The sequence below is a fragment of the Bombina bombina genome, chromosome 1 (assembly GCF_027579735.1).
Source record: "Bombina bombina isolate aBomBom1 chromosome 1, aBomBom1.pri, whole genome shotgun sequence".
NCBI classification, from domain to species: Eukaryota; Metazoa; Chordata; class Amphibia; order Anura; family Bombinatoridae; genus Bombina; species Bombina bombina.
Window position 1 is genome coordinate 318,228,276 of NC_069499.1, and position 24,119 is coordinate 318,252,394.

Sequence of the window (24,119 nt, forward strand, 5' to 3'; positions counted from 1 at the left end):
GCAAAAAGACAATGTACCTCCCTAGAGACAGAGGGGGAGCGGGAGTGCCTTTGCTCATTGAGTATCATAGAGCAATGATCCTGCAAAGAATCGTTGAATGGTGTCATGGCTCTTCAGACAAGGCCTGGATAGGGCTGGACAGGGAAATGTTGGCTCCTTGGCGTGGATTAGTGCTGAGCATCGCCCAAAAAACATCTCGCATTATCCTCTGATACAGGATGTATTCCACGTCTGGGATAAGCTTATTAAAACCACAAACTATATTTCTTCAGCTATAGCTCCGGTCACCCCCCTTTGGGAGAACCCGGACACTGGAATAGCATATAAAAATTACTCCTCGGGGTCTTTCTATTCTCTTGCAGAAGCAGCTATCTTCAATGTAACAGATAATGCCAAACTTAAGACCCAGGAGGAACTGGCTGCTTGGAGACCGGCGCTGTTCTCCTCATGGTTTAGAGTAACGCAACTAACCCATTACTTCATTAAGGCACGGAATAGGGACCAACTGACCAGGCAGAAAACCTCATTCGAGGAACTTTGTACTGCGTCAACTATTCCATGACACTTGGTCTCCTTACTATACACACTCCTACTGGTGGGAGACGGAGAAACTCTGCCCTCCTATGTGACTGCATGGCATAGAGAACTGGGACTGGAGATTGATGTTCAGGCCTGGCGATCTATCTTCATCAAAGCAAAAAAAGCTTCGGTGTCAATACGACTTCAGGAAATGCATTTTAAATTCCTAAGTAGGTGGTATATGACACCACAGCGGTTACGGAAGATATATCATCATTTGAGTGGGGAGTGCTGGAGGGGCTGTGGAGAGGAGGGCACATTGATGCACTTGTGGTGGAGCTGCCCCCACATTCAACCCTTTTGGGAGGAGGTGTTCGGTGAAGCAGGCAGGATTCTGAAAATGATCCTGCCCCCAGACCCCAAATATCTTATCTATCATGAAATACCAAGAATCATTGAGGAGCCTAAGCGAAATCTGTTCCTCCTGTTTCTGAATTGCGCTAAAAGCCTCATACCGAGGCATTGGAAGTCTCTGTATGTGCCAACTCTGAGGGAGTGGAGGGATGGGGTCGGAGATCTGCTGAACTTAGAAAGATATCACTACATAAGATCAGGCAAAACTGAAATACATGAATAGGTCTGGAATGACTTGGGCTGTGCACCGATCTGGGTCTGTGTTTTTTTTTTTCCCCTCCCTTTACTCCTTTTATATCCTCTACACGCTGTTCCCTCTATTACTCTTTTCCTTCCTCTCCCCTTTTCTCAGAAATTGCACTAAAGAGTAATGCGGGTGGACATATCCATGGATCTGCTTAATGGGTCGGATCTCGGAAATCTGGCTGTATTCTAATTAAAGCATGACTTATGTAAAACTTCACAAATGAGATAGCGTGATACAATCTCTGTTAGCTTCAGGTTGGACACTTGTCATTATAATTTAAATGCATGTTGTTTATAATGCTCTGTGAGATGTAAACCTGCCTTTTCAATGTATTACACTTATGTTGTGGATCTTTGGATATTCACTAATAAAGCTTGTTTAAAAAAACAAAAAACAAACAAACAAACAAACAAACAGAAAAAAACAATATATATATGAAATAGTGCAATGCCACTTTACTTATCCTCATGTGTGAGTACAAATAGAATGGAGCTAGATTATAGGGTTGATAATAAACAAGGGGTTACATGATTATGACATACTCACTTATTGCAAAACAATAAAAGATTTACATTTCCAAAATCATCATATCTAAAACTATAATCTGTTACTTTCTCTATGAGTGTGTATGTATTTATTTTCTGTCAAAATGGGTCACATGGTACCGCATACTCAGAGTTCTGGTTAACTGTTTCACAAAACACATAAAAAATACATTACAAAGTACAGTATTACTCATAATAACACCATCTAAAAAAATGAAAAATAAAATATTGTACCCAAAAGTTATAAGTGCTCAAATATACAAGTTCTTAGGTGTAAGAAAAAAAAAAGGCAGCCAAAGGATTTTAGCATTGAGATACATACATATACATATCTAAAGATGTATATATATATATATATATATATATATATATATATATATATATATATACATATACATATACATATACATATATATGTATATATAGCCAAAAAACAAGAAAAGGTATATGCACTCTCACCAACTGCCATCAACTGCCAGGGTGCTCGTGGGGAAATCCATCAGCAAAAAAAAGAAGAAAGCACTCACTGGTCTTCAGATAACAATCCAAATATACTTTATTAGTGACGTCCCGAAACGTCACTAATAAAGTATATTTGGATTGTTATCTGAAGACCAGTGAGTGCTTTCTTTTTTTTTTTGCTGATGTATATATATATATATATATATATATATATATATATATATATATATGTATATATATATATATATATATATATATATGTTTACACGTGTGTACATATGTATTTATATATTTTTATGTGTATATATTTACAGACATATAAACACATAAATACATATTTATGCAACATGCAAACATGCATTTTTAGTAAAGGTTTTAACTACGTATTTACTGTAAATATTTAATATTCCTATGTTCTGCACATGGCAGAATATGTTCTAAGTATTTATAAATATATATTCCTAAATATATATGTATATATCTATACCTATATACATTCATGTTTGTGCAAAAAAAAAACAACAGATTTATATAGAGATACTGTATGTATTTATGAATAAATAGAATATATTCTGGTATGAGAAGAACATTGCAATGTGAAATATTCATATTTTCATGTTGGGTTAGCGCACTTGAGAATATGGGATCAGGTTTGCTCGTGAGTTGGGTGTTTTCCACTTTTTTGCTTTATTGACTTCTATGGGGGAAAAGCTTATAGTGCGCGCAATATTCTAAGTTGGGCTTTTTGAGCTTGTTGGGTCAGTACATAAGCAAAAAAAAAGTTTACTTAAAACTCATAATAGGAGTTTTAAGTATACTAGCGCAGTTAACGCTCAAGCAGGAGCATTAAATAACGCTCCACTTATAATCTGTCTTAATGTCGGGAACGAAAGATGATGCCTAGGAACAATCACAAATTAATGGGAGACTAAAGGTGAATGAAAAAATCGGTATCATAGTCTGGCCAAAGCATTAAACCTCAACCTTAAAATAAAAATGATATATCCCTAAAACAAGTTATAAATTATATTATTTTAAATTTATTACATGTGAGTTTACAAGTTATGGTCAAAATATGATACTAAAAACCTCCTTTTTATCATTCAAGTTAAGCAATATAGGTCTCAGTTATTTCTTTTTTTTTTCTAGGATAAATAAAAAATATTTTATTTTATTTTTTCATTGATATAAAAGCTAACTATACTGTATGCTAACATAATTTTTCACATATTAACTTTACTAGATAAAAGAATCCTAGAAGAGTTTTTATAGAATAACTTTTATTTCACATTACTTTTTTTGCTTTTGGAATGATTTGCAATATTACTTTTCTTTACAAAATAATTGCAAAGATGAATGGCACCCGCCATTCTACTGTACATGATTTACAAAGACAGGAAAGACAGCTTTCAAATAAAATGTTTTCCTTTAGGAGACTCTTGAATCCTAACTGTACAGGCTTTTTTTAAACATATATTCTGTGTGTGTCGTAGAAAAGAAATGTCAAAAATATTATGTTACAATTCAATCATTTCCTCAGTGAGGCATGGCTGCTTTGTGTATATATATATATATTTTATATATATATATATATATATATATATATATATATATATATATATATATAAAACACACAGAGAAAGTCCAGCACTCACTTGCAAGCTCTTAGCTAAGATTAAACGCAAAACTGGGAGAGTTAGTTACTGCATCTGACCAAATAGGACAAGCCCAGGTACCATGTCAAGGTCTCTCCCAAAACCTGGGTCCCTAATACAGCCATACAAATGCAAGCTCTAAATCAAACTAATTGGGAACAAGTCAAGGGTTCACACACTTATGTAATCACCCTAGACATATACAAAACACGGAAGGGGACTGCACTCTCAGACTAGACTGGGTATACATCCAATGACCCTGCAACATGCTCAATAGCACTCTCAGGAATCTGTTCTGTTCCCAGAGTCCCAGGCAGTTAACCCCAGACACGTCTGGGTGCAAGTCCCATAGGGAAAATTACAAAATAAATTAATACAACACACAGAGAAAGTCCAGCATTCACTGTGTGTGTATATATATATATATATATTTATTTTTTTATTTTTTTAAGAATAGAACCATTGTATTTCATATGGCTTTGAATAGTAATGGTCAAATACATAATCCATAGGTCCACAGATCGATATTCTAGAATCCTGAAGGGTCACGTATATTTATGACTATGAAATAGTAAAATAATATCGTACTTCCAAAAAATGTCCAACAGCACAATGTCAGATTCATGTATGGTTGCACGGTACCCTTTGCCTTTTCTTCTCCCCTCAAGAATGCTATTTTGAGTTATGGCAGCCTTTTTGCCTACCCACCTACCCATAATTTAATTTTATACTTTGTTTATTTTCAGCACTGTCAAATGCCAATGATACATATCAATACTTTTTTTTTTAACCCAATTGGATTTAAATAATATGATGTTATTGTTTATCCCACCATGTTGTCAATAATGTACATACCACACCAATGAATCACCATTGTTAGTACAAAGCTTTCATTTATAATTCAGTAATTAAAAGTAGTTCACAGTTTTGCCATAGCCAGTAACTCTTACATGTGGTGGTGTTTTAACTCTGAAGATACTATTATAGCACTTGAGTTTTTTAAACCTCTTGAAGGTAGAGGGTATGCACATTAATTTCTTCATTCTTTACCTAAAATAGTAAAATATTAATTTTTCTGAAAACTGCCACTAACTAAGGCTTCTCCCTTTCCATATACAACAAAAGACAACTTTTCCACAGCAACAACCATAATAAAGATTGACACTTAGCAGTGTTTTAACGGTTCACCCAAGACTTTTAATTAAAAAAAAAAAAAAAAATACAATGATTTAAGGAAAAGTTAAATAGCATACATTGGAATGAAGTATTCTCCAATTAAAGACTTTTGTTAAAACTTTGTCAAATAAATATACACATCAACACATACAACATGATTATAAAAGTAAAAGAAATACGTTCAATCCAATGTAAATAAAATGGCTAAATAAAATGTGTTAATAGAAATTAGGAAGAAAACTTATGGAATTTAAATTATTCCACGAAAATAGTAGACTCATCATTCAAAATATATCATTCAAAATATATAAGTAATTTAACAAAGCATGCAAAAAAGCTATCAAATTAGCCAAAATTAAAAATAAAAGATTAATTGTAACAGATTCTAAGACAAACCATAATAGTTTTTTAAAATCTATAAATGAAAAAAAAAATCTAAGACGGAAAATATAGGTACATTAAAATGCATGAAGGGTAGCATGATTAACAATGACCAGGGGAAGGCTTATTTACTAAACCATTTATTTTCTTAAGTATACACAAAAGAGGAACCAATAGTCAAGACATTGAAACAAATTAGAACATACAAGCCCATAGCAATAACTGGATTATCTCTAGATAATATCAGGAAAAAAAATGAAAATATTAAAGTAAATAAAACTCCTGGTACAGATGGAATACACCCAAGGGTTTGGTTAGCGCACAAAGAATTAGTGTACTCCTGTTGAGTTTATTCCATTTATGGAACTTTGCCTCTAGTAAGGATGTTAAAGGGACAGTCAAGGCAACATTAAACTTTCCTGATTCATATAGGTCATACAATTTTAAAAAACTTTCCAATTTACTTTTATTATCAAATTTGCTTTTTTTTCTCTTGGTATTCTTTGTTGAAGGCTAAATCAAGGTAGGCTCATATGCTAATGTTTAAGCCCTTGAAGACCGCCTCTTAGCTCTGTACATTTTTACATTTTTTTCCCAGCTAGACAGTGCTAGTCCATGTGTGTAATATAGATTACATTGTGCTCATTCTTGTGGAGTTATTTATGACCCAGTACTGATTGGCTAAAATGCAATTTTATAAAAAAAAAACCCCTGAGATTAGGGGGCAGTCTGCAGAAATTTAGATACATGGTAATCACAAAGTTAAAAAGTGTATTAATATAAAAGTGTTGGTTATTCAAAATTGAGAAATGGGTAATAAAGGGATTATCTATCTTTATAAACAATAAAAACATTGAGGTAGACTGTACCTTTAAGCAGAATATGAAATCCTACAAAAACAGAATTAAATATTATAGAAATCTTCCCAGAATATACCTATATGAAACTCATAGGATTTCTTATCTTTAGGGAAGGTTTTGGTTGTTTCATCTGCACAGGTTTCTCTTATTAAGTGCACGGACTACAGTCATACTCAGAATGTTCAGCAGAATTAAATTTGAAACACAAAAGCCTTTAGGTATTTCATAAATTTGTTAATTTTCTTTGAGATATTGAATGCAAGTTGCTAATTGTTTATTTTTCTGTTTGATAATAATTTACAGTTTCTTTCTCCAGGGACTAAAATGTTTCCTTGGTCTCGATTTTAAAATGCAATATTTATGATTTCCAATAATTGTTTTTCTTTAGAAGCCAAGCATGCTGTTTTATTTTCCCAGAAAAAGATTTTATAAATTTAATTATTTCCCATTCATTTATGCATTTTATAATAATAATGTAACAATTTTTTTTTATTGGAAAAATAAATAAATAAATAAATCAGGATATCACATTTCCAAAAATAAACAATATTTCTAAACAACTTTAGTTTCTCTGGAATAAAACATATTTGTCATGATCCAGCCTGGACCTGAACCTGTGACCTGGTTCTATGTCTGCTACAATTCTTTCCCAGTTTGCTCACTTAGCTCTTCACCACCAGAGGGCTTGTTAGCCACTGGAGGATTTAGGAACACTGTCATTTGCAACTTTGGCTCTTTGACTCCACCTGCCTATCAGCTGTAGGAAATCATCTAATCAGCAGCGTACTATATTAGGCAGGTTTGCACTTAGTTCTGGGACTTGACATCAAGTGTTGTTCTCTATCACAGCCTCTGTTCTAGTTTCCTGTTTGTATGCAGATTTGTTGGCGTTCCTGGTGACTGACTACTGCTTCGTTTTGAAACTACTCTTTTGGATTTTCCCTTGACAATGCATTTAGTTTCAGGACCGATTCCCTGGCAAATTACCTTGGCTGGTTCACTGATATGTCCTAGATACCTTTGCTTGCTTGTTACCTGTTACTACAGATTTGCCAGCCTACAGCTTATCTACACATCCTGTCTGCAATTACAGAGTTACTGCTCTACAGCATATCTGCATTTCCTGCCAGTTACTACAGAGTTACCTGTCTACAGCTTATCCACACATCCTGCCTGCTGTTATAGAATTACTTGTCTACAGCATATTTATATTTCCTGCCTGTTACTACAGAGTTACCTGTCGACAGCATATTTGCATTCCCTGCCTGTTATTACAGAGAAACCTGTCTAAAGCTTGTCCACATATCCTGTCTGTTATGTTGTAGAGAGATAACTCTGTAATATCTATATTTCCTGACTGTTACTACAGAGTTACCTGTCTACAACATATCTATATTTCCTGCCTGTTATTACAGTTACCTCTCTACAGCATATCTATATTTCCTGCCTGTTACTACAGTGTTACCTGTCTACAGCATATCTATATTCCCGGCCTGTTACTACAGAGTTACGTCTCTACAGCTTATCCACACATCCTGCCTGCTGTTACAGAATTACTTGTCTACAGCATATCTATATTTCTATATATATTTCCTGAATATTACTACAGAGTTACCTGTCTACATCATCTCTATGTATCCTGTCTGCTACTGCATAGTTTCCTGTCTACAGCATCTTTACATAACCTGCCTGCTACTGCAAAGTTTCCTATCTACAGCATAACTCACTGTAATTTATGTTTCCCATATTTTCTATGGGCGACGTTGAGCACCAATGTCCACTTGTATTACAATTTGAAAGTAAATGTGATCACTCGAACCCAATCACATTCAACTCTCAAACATTTTACGTGACCTGAAAGTTTACATAGCAGACATCCCAACCTGCAAAAACCCATTTCAGGGAGGTGGCTTCACCTGCTACTGCGCCACCACCTCCCCTCCCAGTTATATATTGGACACCGTGAAACCCTAAATAAGATAGAGACTTATCATTAAAGTAGCTTCCCATTAAAAAAAAGTAGCTTTATTGCACAACCACATACAGTAAACCTATTTTTCAGTGATCGTACGCTTGTTGAATGCTTAAATATTTTAGAATATGAAGTTTAATTTTGTGCAGTAAATAAGGTAGTATTTGTGTCTTATTTTATTAAAATCAGTGGGGGATTTTTGGTTACTGATGCATGCTTTGAGGGTTCTATAACGTCCCAGCAACTAAAGACAAATCCTTAAAGGGGCACTTTTCCGGATTTGGGCCACATTGGATCATGGTACTTGGAGTTTCAGGGAGATTGCATTCCATTTGCTGGCATCAGGGAGCCGCTATTACAATCAGGGAGACTCCCTGAACTTCAGGGAGAGTTGGGATGTCTGACATAGTTTAGCTTGAGGAAACGGTTGCACTAAACTACTCTATTAACCCCTAAACCGCCACAAACCCACATTGCAAACCACCCCTCTACACTACTAACCCCTAAAACATTGCACCCCAACATTGCAAGGTACCCAGTACATTTTTAGTGTAGAGCGAATATTTAGGGCCCCTTGAGACCTGAAGTAAACTGTAAGGGTTAAAAAAAAAGTTGAACAAAACACATGTAAAACACAGTAAAATAAAGTATTACACACTTATATTCACTTTTTAATAAATGTTTATAATTTTAATATTGATAAAAATGTTTTATAAAATTTTAAAGGGATATGGCAAAATGTTTGACTGGAAAGGCCTCTAATGTCTAAAAGTATGTGCTTGTGTATGTGTATGCATGTATGTGTGTGTGTATACATGTGCATTTATGTGTTTATATGTGTAAATATTTAAACATACATATATGCACATAAAAACCCATAAATACACAAGTGTACAATTATATACAAACACACACACATACTGTATATATATATATATATATATATATATATATATATATATATATATATATACACACACACACACTATTAAGGGCTCAATTTATCAAAGGCTTTTGTCTGCCTATGACTGCAGGTTCTCACAAGAGAACCTGCAGTCAGTATTTATCAAGCAGCGTTAATCAGACCGCTGCTTCCCTAACTCTTTAATTTAAATCTCTATCTTATTGGTGTCACCAGTTGCACACGCATCCTCAAAGGAATGTTGGCTGCGCGTGCGCAAGCGAAGTTGCATCCCGTTGGATTCCGAAAATAGCAGTGTGGTGAAAGTATCCACCGCACTGGTGGATTCTTTCACCACCCTGCCATTTTTGGAGAATCCATCTGGATGCAGCGTAGGCAAACGAAGCCTTAAAAAAAAAAAACGTAACCGCCCACATGAAATAATTAGAAAAAAACTAACCACCTGCATGAAGTATAATAAAAAAAACAACCTCCCGCACGAAGTATTAACAAACACCGAAACCGCCAACATCGCAAAATAATAAAGTAATTAACCCCTAATCCGCAAATAACATAATTAAAATATTAACCCCTAAACTGCCAAACCCCTGCATCACAATAAACCTAATTAACCTATTAACTCCTAAACAGCCAACCCGCCACAACGCAAATAACTCATTTAATTAATAAGCCCCCTAACCTAACACCCCTAAATTAACCCTAACACTAAGTTACACTTAAATAAAACTTAAAGGGACACTGAATCCACATTTTTTCGTGATTCAGATAGAACATGCAATTTTAAGCAACTTTTTAATATACTCCTATTATCAATTTTTCTTCATTCTCTTGCTATCTTTATTTTAAAAGCAATAGTGTAAGTTTAGAAGTCGGCCCATTTTTGGATCACAACCTGGGTTGTCCTTGCTGATTGGACAGCACCAATAAACAAGTGCTGTCCAGGGTCCTTAAACAAAAATTGTCCGGCTCCTTAGCTTAGATGCCTTCTTTTTCAAATAAAGATAGCAAGGGAACAAAGAAAATTTGATAATAGAAATAAATTAGAAAGTTGCTTAAAATTGCAAAACCTAACACTAAAAAAAAAACTACCTATTGCCCCTAAAGGGGCATTTGTATGGGCATTGCCCTTAAAAGGGCATTCAGCTCTTTTACAGCCCATTAAATCCCTCATCTAAAACAAAATCTTAAAAAAATCTTAAAAAAAAAAAAAAAAGAAAAAAAAAAAAAGACTAAGCCCCAAATAGGTATTCACCGTTCCTGAAGTCTGGCGGAGAAGGTCTTCTTCCAGACGGTTCCATTATCTTCTATCTTCATATGGAGCGAAGGCGTCACGGAGAGGAGGTGCGGAGCTGGCTTCCCCGATGCATGGATCCTCAGCGGCGGTTCTCATTGGTGGTCCTCATCAGCGGTCTTTAGCGGTCTTTAGCGGCATGGAGGCTCCTCTTCATGTGATCGTCGTCGCACACTGAAGATTGAATGCAAGGTAACCCATATTTATTGGAAAACCTTGCATTCCTATTGGCTGATATTTTGAAATCAGCCAATAGGATGAGAGCTACTGAAATCTTATTGGCTGATTTGAACAGCCAATAGGATTTAAAAATTTCAGCCAATAGGAATGCAAGTTACCCCAAATTGATTGCGGTACCTTGCATTACATTTTTAGTGTACGCTGGAGATCGGATGTAGAGGAGCCTCCACGCCGCTGAGGATCACCGCCACTGAGGATCGCCGCTGAAGACCGCCTAGATAGAAGATGATGGAGCCGCCTGGAAGAAAACCTTCTCCGCCGGACTTCAGGAATGGTGAGAATTCCTATTTGGGGCTTAGTTTTAGGATTTGTTTAAATTATTTTTAAGATTAGGGATTAATGGGTTGTAAAAGAGCTGATTGCCCTTTTAAGGTCAGTAAAAGAGCTGAATGCCCTTTTAAGGGCATCCCCTTTAGGGGCAATGGGAAGTTTGGTTTTTTCAGTGTAATTCTTTATTTTGGGAGTGTTTTGTTTAGGTGGGGGGATTTTCTGTTAGGGGTAATTGGTAATTTTTGTAAGTTGTTTAACTTAGGGCAATGCCCAACAAAAGGCCCTTTTAAGGGCTATTTGTAGTTTAGTATTAGATAAAGGGGTGTTTTTATTTTGGGGGGTGTTTTTTATTTTTATAGGGGTATTAGTTTAGGTTTACATTTTTTATTTTGGATAGCTTTGTTTATTTTTTTCTTTAATATTTTTTCATTTTTTATTCTTAGTAAAATTAGCTTGTGGGTTTAGATGTTTTAAACATAGACTGGCCTCTGGGCAGGCTATTGCCTAGTATATATATATATTATTATATAGAAGTCTATGAGGAGAAGAAGTTAGCATGATTAAAATATCTGAAGTCCTGAAGTTAGTGCACATCATTCATAATACTTGCTCTTACCCGGCAGATTATAATTTTACTTTGAGTGGAGTTAGCAAGCAAGTAAAAAAATTAGTTATTATTATTTAGCTGTAATCCCGCCCAATATAGGTATTAGGTGCATTATAATGCTTTGGTTAAAAAATTTAACCTGCAACCTACCCGATTGTGGGTGAGATTATAAGGGGTGCGCTAATGATAGCAATATCATTGGCAAATTATACTAGTGCATGGTAAATCACATTAATCACAAGTCCATGGTAAATCACATTTATCAGAGAAGGGTTTACGTGACCAACATTGGTTGGAGACCAATACTTTGAATGCAAAATGTGACTGTGCTAAATAGCGTTCATATTACAAGTTAAAAGTTTTAGGCTGCACATGAGCAAAAGCCGAAACTGCGCTAGAATATATAGCACACACAACTTTATACATTTTTATAAATTCCCTAGACACATACAAAACATGGAAATTGACTGCACTCTCAAACTGGACTTGATACACATTCTAAGTCACTGTAAAACTGTTAAACCCACAGTCCTGAATATTTACAAACTGCTGTACAGCTCCCTGTAACTCAGCTCCCTGACCAGCCTGGGTGCAAAGCCCATAGGGAAAATTACAAAACAAAATTTACAACACAGAGAAAGTCTGGCAATCTCTTGCAAGCACACCGTGAGATAAAAAGCATAAATGGAAACAGTGTGTGTTCTATTACGAAATCTAACACTTAAAATATAAGTGACTAAAACAACATCATGAAATCCTGTAAGATTTAGATTATGTCAATCAAATATAGTTCTGTCAAAAGTGGAAATAAATTACTCACAAAACAACATTAATTAGCTGAATTGATTAATTTCACCTTGACAGTTTTACAGCCTGGCTGTTTCGATCTCTTGGCTTGGAAAAACTAAATATCACATAATTATATTAATATTCATGACAGATCAGAAAGTGTTGGCTCACTTTATACATGAGATGCTGGTGCTCACAAATATAGATGTAAACTAAGAGCAATCACCATTTTGTTAAATCCATTATCCTCATTTTATCCCGATTTGTTTTATACTATTCTAAACAACTTAATATAAATAATTAATGATTAAATAGAATTAACTAATTATTGCATTATGCTTGTTAAATGGACATAATACTCATATGCTAAATCACTTGAAACTGATGCAGTATAACTGTAAAAAGCTGACAAGAAAATATCACCTGAGCATCTCTATGTAAAAAAGGAAGATATTTTACCTCACAATCTCCTCGGCTCAGGCTATTTAAAATTTGGACAACTCCGATACTTCTGTCATTGTCAACCCTAAGAAGTCTAGTAAACTTAATAAATACTATAATGTTCCTTCCTCTGTGGAAGTTTTTCCTGTCCCAGACCGTGTGATGGAGATTATTTCACAGGAATGGGAGAAGACTGAGATTCCTTTCTCCCTGTCTCCCGTATTTAAAAAGATGTTTCCTGTTGCTGACTCCATTTAAGATTCTTGGTGCACGGTGCCTTAAGTAGAAGGGGCTATTTCTATTCTGGCTAAGAGAACTACGATCCCTATAGAGGATAGCTGCTCCTTTAAGGATCCCATGGACAAAAAGTTTCTCTGAAGCTGAATACTTGGAGACCAGTCGGTCATTGAGACCATGATCCAGGCTCGCAAGCCTGTTACTTGGAAAAATTACCATAAGGTATGGCGTAAATACCTTTATTGGTGTGAATGTAAGGGCTACTCTTGGAGTAGGGTCAGGATTCCTCAAATCTTGTCTTTTCTCCAGGAAGGTCTGGAGAAAGGGATTGTCAGTCAGTTCTCTGAAAGGTCAGATTTCTGCATTATCTATTTTGTTACACAGGTGTCTGGTGGATGTGCCAGATGTTCAATCTTTTTGTCAGGCCCAGGTCAGAATCAGGCCTGTGTTTAAACCTGTTGCTCCTCTTTGGAGCCTTAATCTTGTTCTTAAAGTTTTGCAGCAGGCTCCGTTTGAGCCAATGCATTCCATAGATATTAAAGGGACATGAAACCCCAAATTTTTCTCTTATGATTCTGATAGAGAATACAATTTTAAACAACTTTCCTATTTACTTCTATTATTTAATTTGCTTGCTTCTCTTGTTATTCTCTTGCTGAAAGGTTTATCTATGAAAGCTCAGAAGTAGCAAAGAACCTAGGTTATAGCTGCTGATTAGTGGATGCATTTATATACTGATTGTCATTGGCTCACACACGTGTTCAGTCAGCAACCAGTAGTGCATTGCTGCTCATTCAACAAAGCATACCAAGAGAAAAAAGATAATAGTTAATAGGAGTAAATTAGAACGTTGCTTAAAATTACATGCTCTATCTGAATCATGAAAGAAAAAAATTGGGTTTGAAACTCTCAACTTTGCAGAGTGATTTGCCTTACTTAATCTTTCATGCAGATAAGGCGGTTCTTCATACTAAATTGGGGTTTCTTCCTAAAGTGGTTTTGGATAGAATATTAATCAGGAAATTGTTGTTCCTTCTCTCTGTCCCAATCCTTCCCATAAAGAACATCTGTTGCACAACTTGGATGTTGTGAGTGCTCTAAAATTCTACCTACAAGTGACTAAGGATTTTCGCCAGTCTTCTGCCCTGTTTGTTTGTTTCTCAGGAACGCGTAAGGGTCAGAAGGCTACTTCTTCTTTTCTTTCCCTCTGGTTGAGAAGTATGATTAATTTTACTTATGAGACTGCTGAATAGCATCATCCTGAGAGATTTACAGCTCATTCCACTAGGGCTGTCTCGTCTTCTTGGGCTTTCAAAGATGAAGCTTCTGTGGAACAGCTTTGCAAGGCTGCAACTTGGTCCCCTCTGCATACTTTTTCCAAATTTTCCAAATTTGATACTTTTGCCTCGGCTTAGGCCTCTTTTTGGAGAAAGTTTCTTCAAGCAGTGGTGCCTTCTGTTTAGGTCTGCCTGTCTTGTTCTCCCTCCCTGTTCATTCTGTGTCCTCTAAACAAAGAAATTTATGAGGTAAGCATACATTTTGTTATTATATCTGGGCTGGTTATGCAAAACTGAGGAATAGGTAATAAAGGGATTTTTTAAACAACAAAAATTCTGGTGTTGACAGACCCTTTAAGGGTTTACTTTTTTTATAATAGTACAGGTCCCGCCGTGAGTGGTAGAACCAAGCTATTATACCCTCCCTTCTTGTCACCTGAAATATTAATAGCACAGGCCCCATAGAAAGACCAGTAAAATACAGGGTTCATTGCTGGTCCTTAAGGGGTTATAAGTTATCTAACTTATAACCCCTTACGGACCAGCGATGTACCCTGTATGTTACTGGTCTTTCCCTTTATTATCATTTCCCCAGTTTTGCATAACCAACATGGTTATATTATTAGACTTGTTTACCTCTGTGATTGCCTTGTATATATAAGCCTCTGCAGACTGCCCCCATATTTCAGTTCTTTTCGCAGACTTGCATTTTAGCTAATCAGTGCTGACTCATAAATAACTCCACTGGAGTAAGCACAATATTATCTTTATGGAACACATAAACTAGCACTGTCTAGCTGTGAAAAACTGTCAAAATGCACTGAGCTAAGTGGCTGCCGTCAAGGGCTTAGAAATTAACATATGATTACCTGTCCATATGAAGGCAAACCTCTGTTATTTAGTCCAAATACATTTATTATATGATTTATTTAAAAATGGTGCATATGTACTTTGCTTATGTTTGCAGCCTATGTGAAACATTTATATTTAGAACGAGGGTGGACTAATTTAAACCTCACCCAATTAACCATTTTTTTTTATTTATTTACAAGTAGGGTGCTGCTAGGTAATGCTGGCTATATAATACAAATGGTATCAGACATTATTTTTATGATTGTTTATCAACGCTGGCAATATCACACCTTACCCCTTATAACAATATATATAATTATCAAGTCAGGTGCTAAGATCTAAACCATAGCAAGATCTGACTGCATATAATATATCATGTTAATCATATTGCAAATATCTCATCTCAATAAAAGTGAGGAACAACACTGTAATTAGGGGTACCCCAAAGTTTAAGGCTAACATTTAGACTAAAGTAGGGCCAAAGGTTTTACTTAAAAATACTGTATGTCATATGCAATTTACGTGTTTTAGTCCTATCTGGTATCAAAGGTGTTAATGAGAGTTTTAACTTGTTACTAATATGTTGAACAGCCCTTATTTAGAGCAGCACCTTGTTCAAAATTAATCTACATTTCATTATAACATTTAAAATCTAATTAATCTAAAAAACATATTTTAAACTATAAATTACTTCCAGAACAGGACGCATTTTGTTTTTCAAGATAAAGAGCAGATTTAAAATGCTCCCCAAGTTAGTAAACGTATATGTTATTCATTTCATGATATGTTTTGTGGTCATAAAAAGGTATTAACACTTAATATTTATTACAACACTAAAAAATAGGCAGTGAATACAAGTGTCCAGTCAACAATAAAAACTTCAGATACTATTAATACTCTCTTGCCAAGTGAACTCGCCCACAAGTCATTTAACAAAATATCCTAGGTTTGTTTTAAAATTTTAAAGACATTTTTTATTTCGGGATAGTTACTAGTAACTCATCTAATAGAATTGTCACTTTTTTGGGTTTAGGGTTAAGCTTTTGATTTCTGGTTTTGAATAAAGCAGAACCTTCTGTTTTTTTAATAGCCCGCTTGCTGTGACCTCTCTGGATTAATCTCTCCATTAGTTCTTTTGATTTCTCAAGAAATGTGGATGTTTATGAACACTTTCTAAATTCCCCTTCTCTTTTTGGTTCAATAGTGCATATATCCAAGAGGTAAGGGCCCTGCTCAAACGGCTTTTAAGTTATTGTGTAACTCTAATCTAAATCTTCTATTAAAGGGACAATAGCGTCAAAATTAAACTTTCATGATTCAAACGTTGCGTTTTACTTCGCTTATAGAATGTGCTTCTTTGTCTTGGTATCCTTTGCTGAAGAATATACCTAGGTAGGCTCAGAATCAATAGTGTACTACTGGAGCTAACTGTTGATTGGTGGCTGCACATATACACTATGGCTCTTGTGATTTTCTCTCCCAATATTGGGCCAAATTACGAGTGGCGTGCTAACAGTTACGTGTCACAAAACACACAAAAAATACAGTTACACTCATAATAACACTATTTATTAAAAAATATTTTTTTAAAGTTATAAGGGTTCACATATATATATATATACACACACATTGGAGCCATTTGCAGTCAAGTAGCTGAAAATATAAAAAAAATCATATTAATGCAATATTTATATTTAAGTGTTATACTATGTATTTACTGTAAATATTTCACATTCCAATGTTCTTCACATAGATAAATATGTTCTAAGTATTTATTTAAATATATTTATATATATATATATATATATGTATGTATCAATACCTATATATAATTTTATATATATATATATATATATATATATATATATACACACACACATTGGAGCCATTTGCAGTCAAGTAGCTGAAAATATAAAAAAAATCATATTAATGCAATATTTATATTTAAGTGTTATACTATGTATTTATTGTAAATATTTCACATTCCAATGTTCTTCACATAGATAAATATGTTCTAAGTATTTATTTATATATATTTTTATATATATATATATATATATATGTATGTATCAATACCTATATATAATTATATATATATATATATATATATATATATATATATATATATATATATATAGGTATAGATATAGATATATATTGTACCAAAATAACATGAAATATATGTAGAAATACCTGCATGTATTTATGAATAAATTGAACATATTCTGATATGTGAATAACATTGTAATGTGAAAGTCATATTTTCATGTCATGTTAGCACAGTTGAGAATATGTGATTGTGTTTGCGCGTGAGTAGATTGTTAGGTTTTTTTCCCACTTTATTTTTTGATCCATTGACTTCTGTGGGGAAATACATTAATGCTATTGCGATATCCTAATTTCAGCTTTTTGCGCAAGCTAAAACCTTTAACTAATAATCTGGCCCATGCTCAGCTAGTTCCCAAAAGTCTATTACTGCTCCTTCAAGAAAAAATACCAAGAGAATGAAACAAATTCAATTGTGAGCTGCTGGTGCAATGCTGGATACGGAAAGCGTATTGCTCTCTGTATTCAGTGAGGTCTGGCGGACCTGATCCACACTGTCGGATCAGGTCCGCCAGACTTTGTTAAATAGAGGCCAATAGCTCTTAAAAACAACTTTCATGGCTTCCAATGCCTGTGGCACACTAATTTGTGTTTTTGTTCAGGAGGGAAATCACTTTCATGATTAACTTGATAAATAAACCATTTGTGGCCACCACAGTAACAGTTTAGCATTTATGGAAGGATATTTTGAATATGACAAGAAAGTTAAATATAAAAAATAATAATTAAAAAAAAAATATTCATCTATGCTCAAAACGCAATAAATCACAGATTGTTAACGTCTTAAAAAAGTAAAATAAAAGTTGATAACAGTTCAAAAAATATGGTTGATATACCCCACAGTGTAGCACAGTTTAGAATTAAGAGACACATATGTGTAGGGTCTATGTGATAGCTACTGTTCAAGCTGCTATTGATAGTGACATATGTACAAAAATGTTTCAGAACTCTCACTATGTAATTAAACGAGATTTATGAGCCATCATATTCAAGCTGCTAAAATTTTTGAGGCTCCATGTAATAGAACTGACTTTTGTTTTCTATTTATTAGCAAGAGTATCTTGTGACTTCTGATAATATGTGCAGCCCACATACCTTGTTTTGATCCCTTTCTCTTTGCATGTCTAAAAAGCAGTTGTACCGTTGCTTTAGCCTCAGGTTATTATTTTTAAGTAAATAAAACTCAGAGTATGGAAAATAAATTATTTTCTGCCTTGATGCAGCTTAACCCTTATTGCTGCTTATCCGACCTCTCAACAAACTAATAAAGATCTCTACCATGGAAAAACACATTGTATTATAACTGTAAAACCCCCACCATTCTTCACGCATATCATGCTGTTCCAAACCTCCAGCAAAATTTTGTCCTGTCCCCCACCACAAAATTACCTAAACCGACTGTCCTAAACCCCTCAATACAATTACCCCTAACTACTACCCCCACCTCGGCTCTTTACTATAGGGCGATCCTCTCGCCCCAGCAAAATTATATATCAATTACCATACCCAATGTAATTTTAATTGTTTTAGAGAAAGAATAGTAGTAGACATATTTCTAATAGTACATGTGATGAAAACAAACACAGTATATCATTTAAATAATCTATAGATGTGCTTCACCCTTCTTAGGTTTGTTATTGTTTCTTAGGTTTGTTATTCAGATTTAGAAACAAATCCATCCACTTGTTTGTTTTTTTTTGTTTTTTTAAAATGCACATAATCCTAGTTAAATAATAGAGTGTCAGTATCTGATGAATAGGCTTCTTCTACTGCAACGTTAGCTTCAATATGAAGGGTGCAGTCTGTGTTTTATAGTAGTGCTGATACGTGACAGTACATTAAGAAGTGTTTATCATCGTCAAGTGATTGTTGTGATTAAATAACGAATATTATTTAAAAAATAAACAAATTTACCTAAGCATTAATTGTTTAATTGTTTAGTTGAGACTATTTCTTTATACATAATATTTTTATAATCAATGTGCATTGTCTTTATGTTGGTTCTGGAGACAGCATTTCTTGGAATATTAATACAGTCTGTTTTTTTTATAACAAACTTCCATGAGCACTTAGTTTATGACTTGCAAAGAAGAGCAACTTGTCTGTCAATGTAGGTGTTTTGTGATCATTTACACAGTATTTTAGGAACAGCACTCAAGAACATCATTATCCTAGACTTGACTAGAGGGCTAGTTTCAGCTCTTAAAAGAGATTGATTTTCTGCGGACATTGTCAAGGGAATTCATTGAACAGTGGAAAGACAATGACTGGGGGATATTGTCCAATAAAGATGCAAGATACCTGCTTTGATTTTCTGTTTTTTGTCAAAGCATTATTAGTAACCTTTCTTACGTACTTATATGATTATTTGTCAATTTCTACTCTGTCTTTCTTGTTTATTATCTAGAATCGGATGTAGCTGATTTTGATGGCAGAAGCTCACTCCTGTATAGGTTCAATCAGAAGCTGATGACTACATTTAAAGATGTCATTTCTCTGAAATTTAAGAGCATGCAGAGTGATGGAGTTTTATTTCATGGGGAAGGACAACGTGGGGACTACATTACATTAGAGTTACAGAAAGGAAAATTAACTCTTTCAATTAACCTGGGTAAGTATATGTTTATTACTATGTCATAATGTCATTAAGCAGACACACACCTCCTTGTAATTAGAAGTTGTTTTTGTATTCTTGCAATAAATTAACATACCTGCAATGTGTGAACATTTTCTGAATGCCTTGACACTTAGTCTCTTGCAGTTGTTTTTTCATGACTAATTTGGAGGAGCCAATCCAGATATTTTACTGGAGTATAAAAAGCTTATCACTGTCATTGTATTTGCAAACACATATATTATTATGCAGCATGTTTTCTTATTTCCTCTCCTGAGGCCTGCTGGGAATGGATATGTAGCTTGTGAAGTATGATGTCACATGATGTGTGTATACGCAGTTCTCAGAATTGGAGAACAAACATTCAAGCTAATTTACAGAAAAAGGGTTTAGAATAAATAAGGTATAATCCTTTTTTATTACTTTTCATAATTAAACATTATATATTATAGTCTCAAAGTGTATAATGTTCTTTTAAGAGTAGTTAAGAAAGTCAAGAAAATAATAATTACCAAAAGTCCTAGAGGTTATTTAGCACTTTATTTTAAAAGAAACCCATGATTATGAAGTGAGTATGAAAAATGCACTACTGAGTGTTCAGCTAATGTTACTGAAATACAATTATTTGTTAAAGGGACATAGATATGCAGTATATGATATCATTTGAAAATGCATGCTTTACATTCTAACAAATTTTATATACCGCTAAATACCTTAATTTAATTAGCTCTTAGTTCCTCCTTTACTTCCATCAGTCTCTCTGGGTTCATAAAATTGTTTTATTATGTCTAGACCATTAGCAGGCAAGACTGCAATAAAACTCTATATTTAGTTTAATGAAGTGGATAGTTGAGCATTACTTAAAGTAGTCAACATAAATTAGGGTTAATAATAATAAAAAAATGTATTGTTTATAATTTGATCTTGTTTTATAGATGTCAGAAACTGTACAACATTTAAAACATTTACAATTTTTCTGCACTTTTTGCTGCATCACCAATAATAATGTAATACACTGATGTTAATCTTCAGGTTAGTTAATATTATTAAAAGGAAATGAGAGTCAAAACTAAACTTTTTATAATTCTGATAGCGCATACCATTTAACTTTCCATAACCTCTTTCTCTTGGTATCCTTTTTGTTTGTTTTTTAAATGTAGCCACTTTCTATGATGTAGGCTTAAAAATCATTGCAAGCACCACTGTAACATAGTGCTGGAGACGCGTGCACACTCATTAGCCTACCTCAGTATGGTCCCATGGAAAGGAGCAAAAAATTATAAGAGGAACAGATACATTTGATAATAGAAGCAAATTGGAAAGTTTTTTTTTTCTATTTTTTACTCTCTCTGAACCATGACATTTTGGTTTCCCATTCTCTTTAATGATAAAAATGACTAATACAATATTTGTGGTAACACAAGAATTTTTAATACAATGCAAGAACATGTGATAGATCAAATAACACTTTTACTTTCTGCCTATTAACATATCTCCCAATATTTCTAGGCAGTTTACCATGATCAGCTCACTAGAGTAAGTGCTCTGGGAGCTGTTACTATTCAGCTACTTTTTACTTTCATCTACATGGTAAAGAAAAATAACAAAATGAAAAAAAAGGCAGGATCATGTTGACTTGACACTTTGGGGCCGAATTATCAAGCTCCGAATGCCCCTGTTTTCATGCAAGTCTTCAGACTTGCCGGAAACAGAAGTTATGAAGCCGCAGTCTAAAGACCGCTACACCATAACTTGTCCACCTGCTCTGAGGCAGCGGACAGAAATCAACCCGATCGAACACGATCCGGTTGATTGACACTCCCTGCTAGCGGCCGATTGGCCGCAAATCTGCAGGGGGCAGCATTGCACAAGCAGTTCACAAGAATTGCTTGTGCAATGATGAATGCCATCGTATCATGTCCGCTCACACTATGATAAATTGGCCCCTTAGTCTTACTGTGATTTCAAAGTATTTAACACTGATTTAACAAGGAAATTAAGCTCAAAACTGAACTGCCTATAAGCTGTTTAATTAGACATAGAGAAAAATCTATGCAATTCATTTTCAATGTTTATTTTATTTGCTTTTCCTGAAATTTAAATCTGAAAATTGCCTACAGTAATATAAAAAGAAAACAATACTTAAGTGGCTTTTTAACCCTTTCCTGACAGGGTCATTTTGTCTACATCAGAAAAAAATTCCGATGTAGACAAATTTAAATCCCGCAATCGTGCATGTAATCGTGAGATTTCAATAACGTGATCAGGTCAGGGGGGCATCCCTATGAAGCTAGGCACGCCCTCCAGACCCTGATTCTATCCAGGAAGTGCCAATGGCTTCAGGACAGCCAAACAGCTCGGACATTCTATTCCGTCCTAGCGCCGCAAAGCACGGCATGGTTAGGATGGAATAGAACTCCGCAACAACGTTAAAAGGTTAGAGAGGCGTGTCCATCTGCAGTTTGCTTTAAAAAAATTACTATTTAAAATGCTTTTGAAACATTTATTATACATTATGCAGATATTTTTCAATACAGCTATTAATTTCTGAAATATATATAAAAATTACCTTTATTGTCCCCTGTAAACTGCCAGATGCCCGTTCTATTGCTAGTTTTGGAAAAGCATTCAGATTGAATGTTTAAAGTCTGCTATGGCTTCAGAGGATATTTTGAAGCAACATATCTTCCTTTTTTTCACATAGAGCTATACATGTGAATTCTCTGTCTATGGGCCAGATTACAAGTGTTGCTCTATTTAGCACTTTTGCTCGCACGTAAACACCTCCAGAAGTAAACTTTTAAGTGGTTTTGGTTAGCGAGCCTATTAGAAGTTGAAAGTAAAATGCTTGCACATGAGCGAAAGCTGGAAATTTCTAAATTGAGGACTTTGGATATCGCAAACTTCTCCCCATAGACTTCAATGGTGCGTGCAAACGGAAAAAAAACTAACACTTATCACACTTGCATGTGCAAACAAAAAAACAGAAATAATCACCTTTTACAAGAAATTACTAAAATTATATAAATAGTGAAATAAAATAATAGTAATTTTCATCATTGTGCACTTGTTTAAGGTATATATTAAAGGATATACAGGGAGTGCAGAATTATTAGGCAAATTAGTATTTTGACCACATCATCCTCTTTATGCATGTTGTCTTACTCCAAACTGTATAGGCTCAAAAGCCTACTACCAATTAAGCATATTAGGTGATGTGCATCTCTGTAATGAGAAGGGGTGTGGTCTAATGACATCAACGCCCTATATCAGGTGTGCATAATTATTAGGCAACTTCCTTTCCTTTGGCAAAATGGGTCAAAAGAAGGACTTGACAGGCTCAGAAAAGTCAAAAATAGTGAGATATCTTACAGAGGGATGCAGCACTCTTAAAATTGCAAAGCATCTGAAGCGTGATCATCGAACAAACAGCAGTTTGGCCATATTTCAGAGCTGCAACATCACTGGAGTGCCCAAAAGCACAAGGTGTGCAATACTCAGAGACATGGCCAAGGTAAGAAAGGCTGAAAGACGATCACCACTGAACAAGACACACAAGCTGAAACGTCAAGACTGGGCCAAGAAATATCTCAAGACTGATTTTTCTAAGGTTTTATGGACTGATGAAATGAGAGTGAGTCTTGATGGGCCAGATGGATGGGCCCGTGGCTGGATTGGTAAAGGGCAGAGAGCTCCAGTCCGACTCAGACGCTAGCAAGGTGGAGGTGGAGTACTGGTTTGGGCTGGTATCATCAAAGATGAGCTTGTGGGGCCTTTTCGGGTTGAGGATGGAGTCAAGCTCAACTCCCAGTCCTACTGCCAGTTTCTGGAAGACACCTTCTTCAAGCAGTGGTACAGGAAGAAGTCTGCATCCTTCAAGAAAAACATGATTTTCATGCAGGACAATGCTCCATCACACGCATCCAAGTACTCCACAGCGTGGCTGGCAAGAAAGGGTATAAAAGAAGAAAATCTAATGACATGGCCTCCTTGTTCACCTGATCTGAACCCCATTGAGAACCTGTGGTCCATCATCAAATGTGAGATTTACAAGGAGGGAAAACAGTACACCTCTCTGAACAGTGTCTGGGAGGCTGTGGTTGCTGCTGCATGCAATGTTGATGGTGAACAGATCAAAACACTGACAGAATCCATGGGTGGCAGGCTTTTGAGTGTCCTTGCAAAGAAAGGTGGCTATATTGGTCACTGATTTGTTTTTGTTTTGTTTTTTAAATGTCAGAA

The 24,119-nt window shown here is 34.9% G+C and overlaps 1 protein-coding gene across 1 annotated transcript in view; it reads left to right on the top strand.

Moving 5' to 3' along the window:
* Positions 1-24,119, top strand: part of CNTNAP5 (contactin associated protein family member 5) — an 886,402-nt gene that overhangs the window by 236,488 nt on the left and 625,795 nt on the right. The window contains 1 exon segment of the mRNA XM_053712216.1: positions 19,671-19,874. Within this exon segment, the coding sequence (XP_053568191.1) occupies positions 19,671-19,874 (204 nt within the window).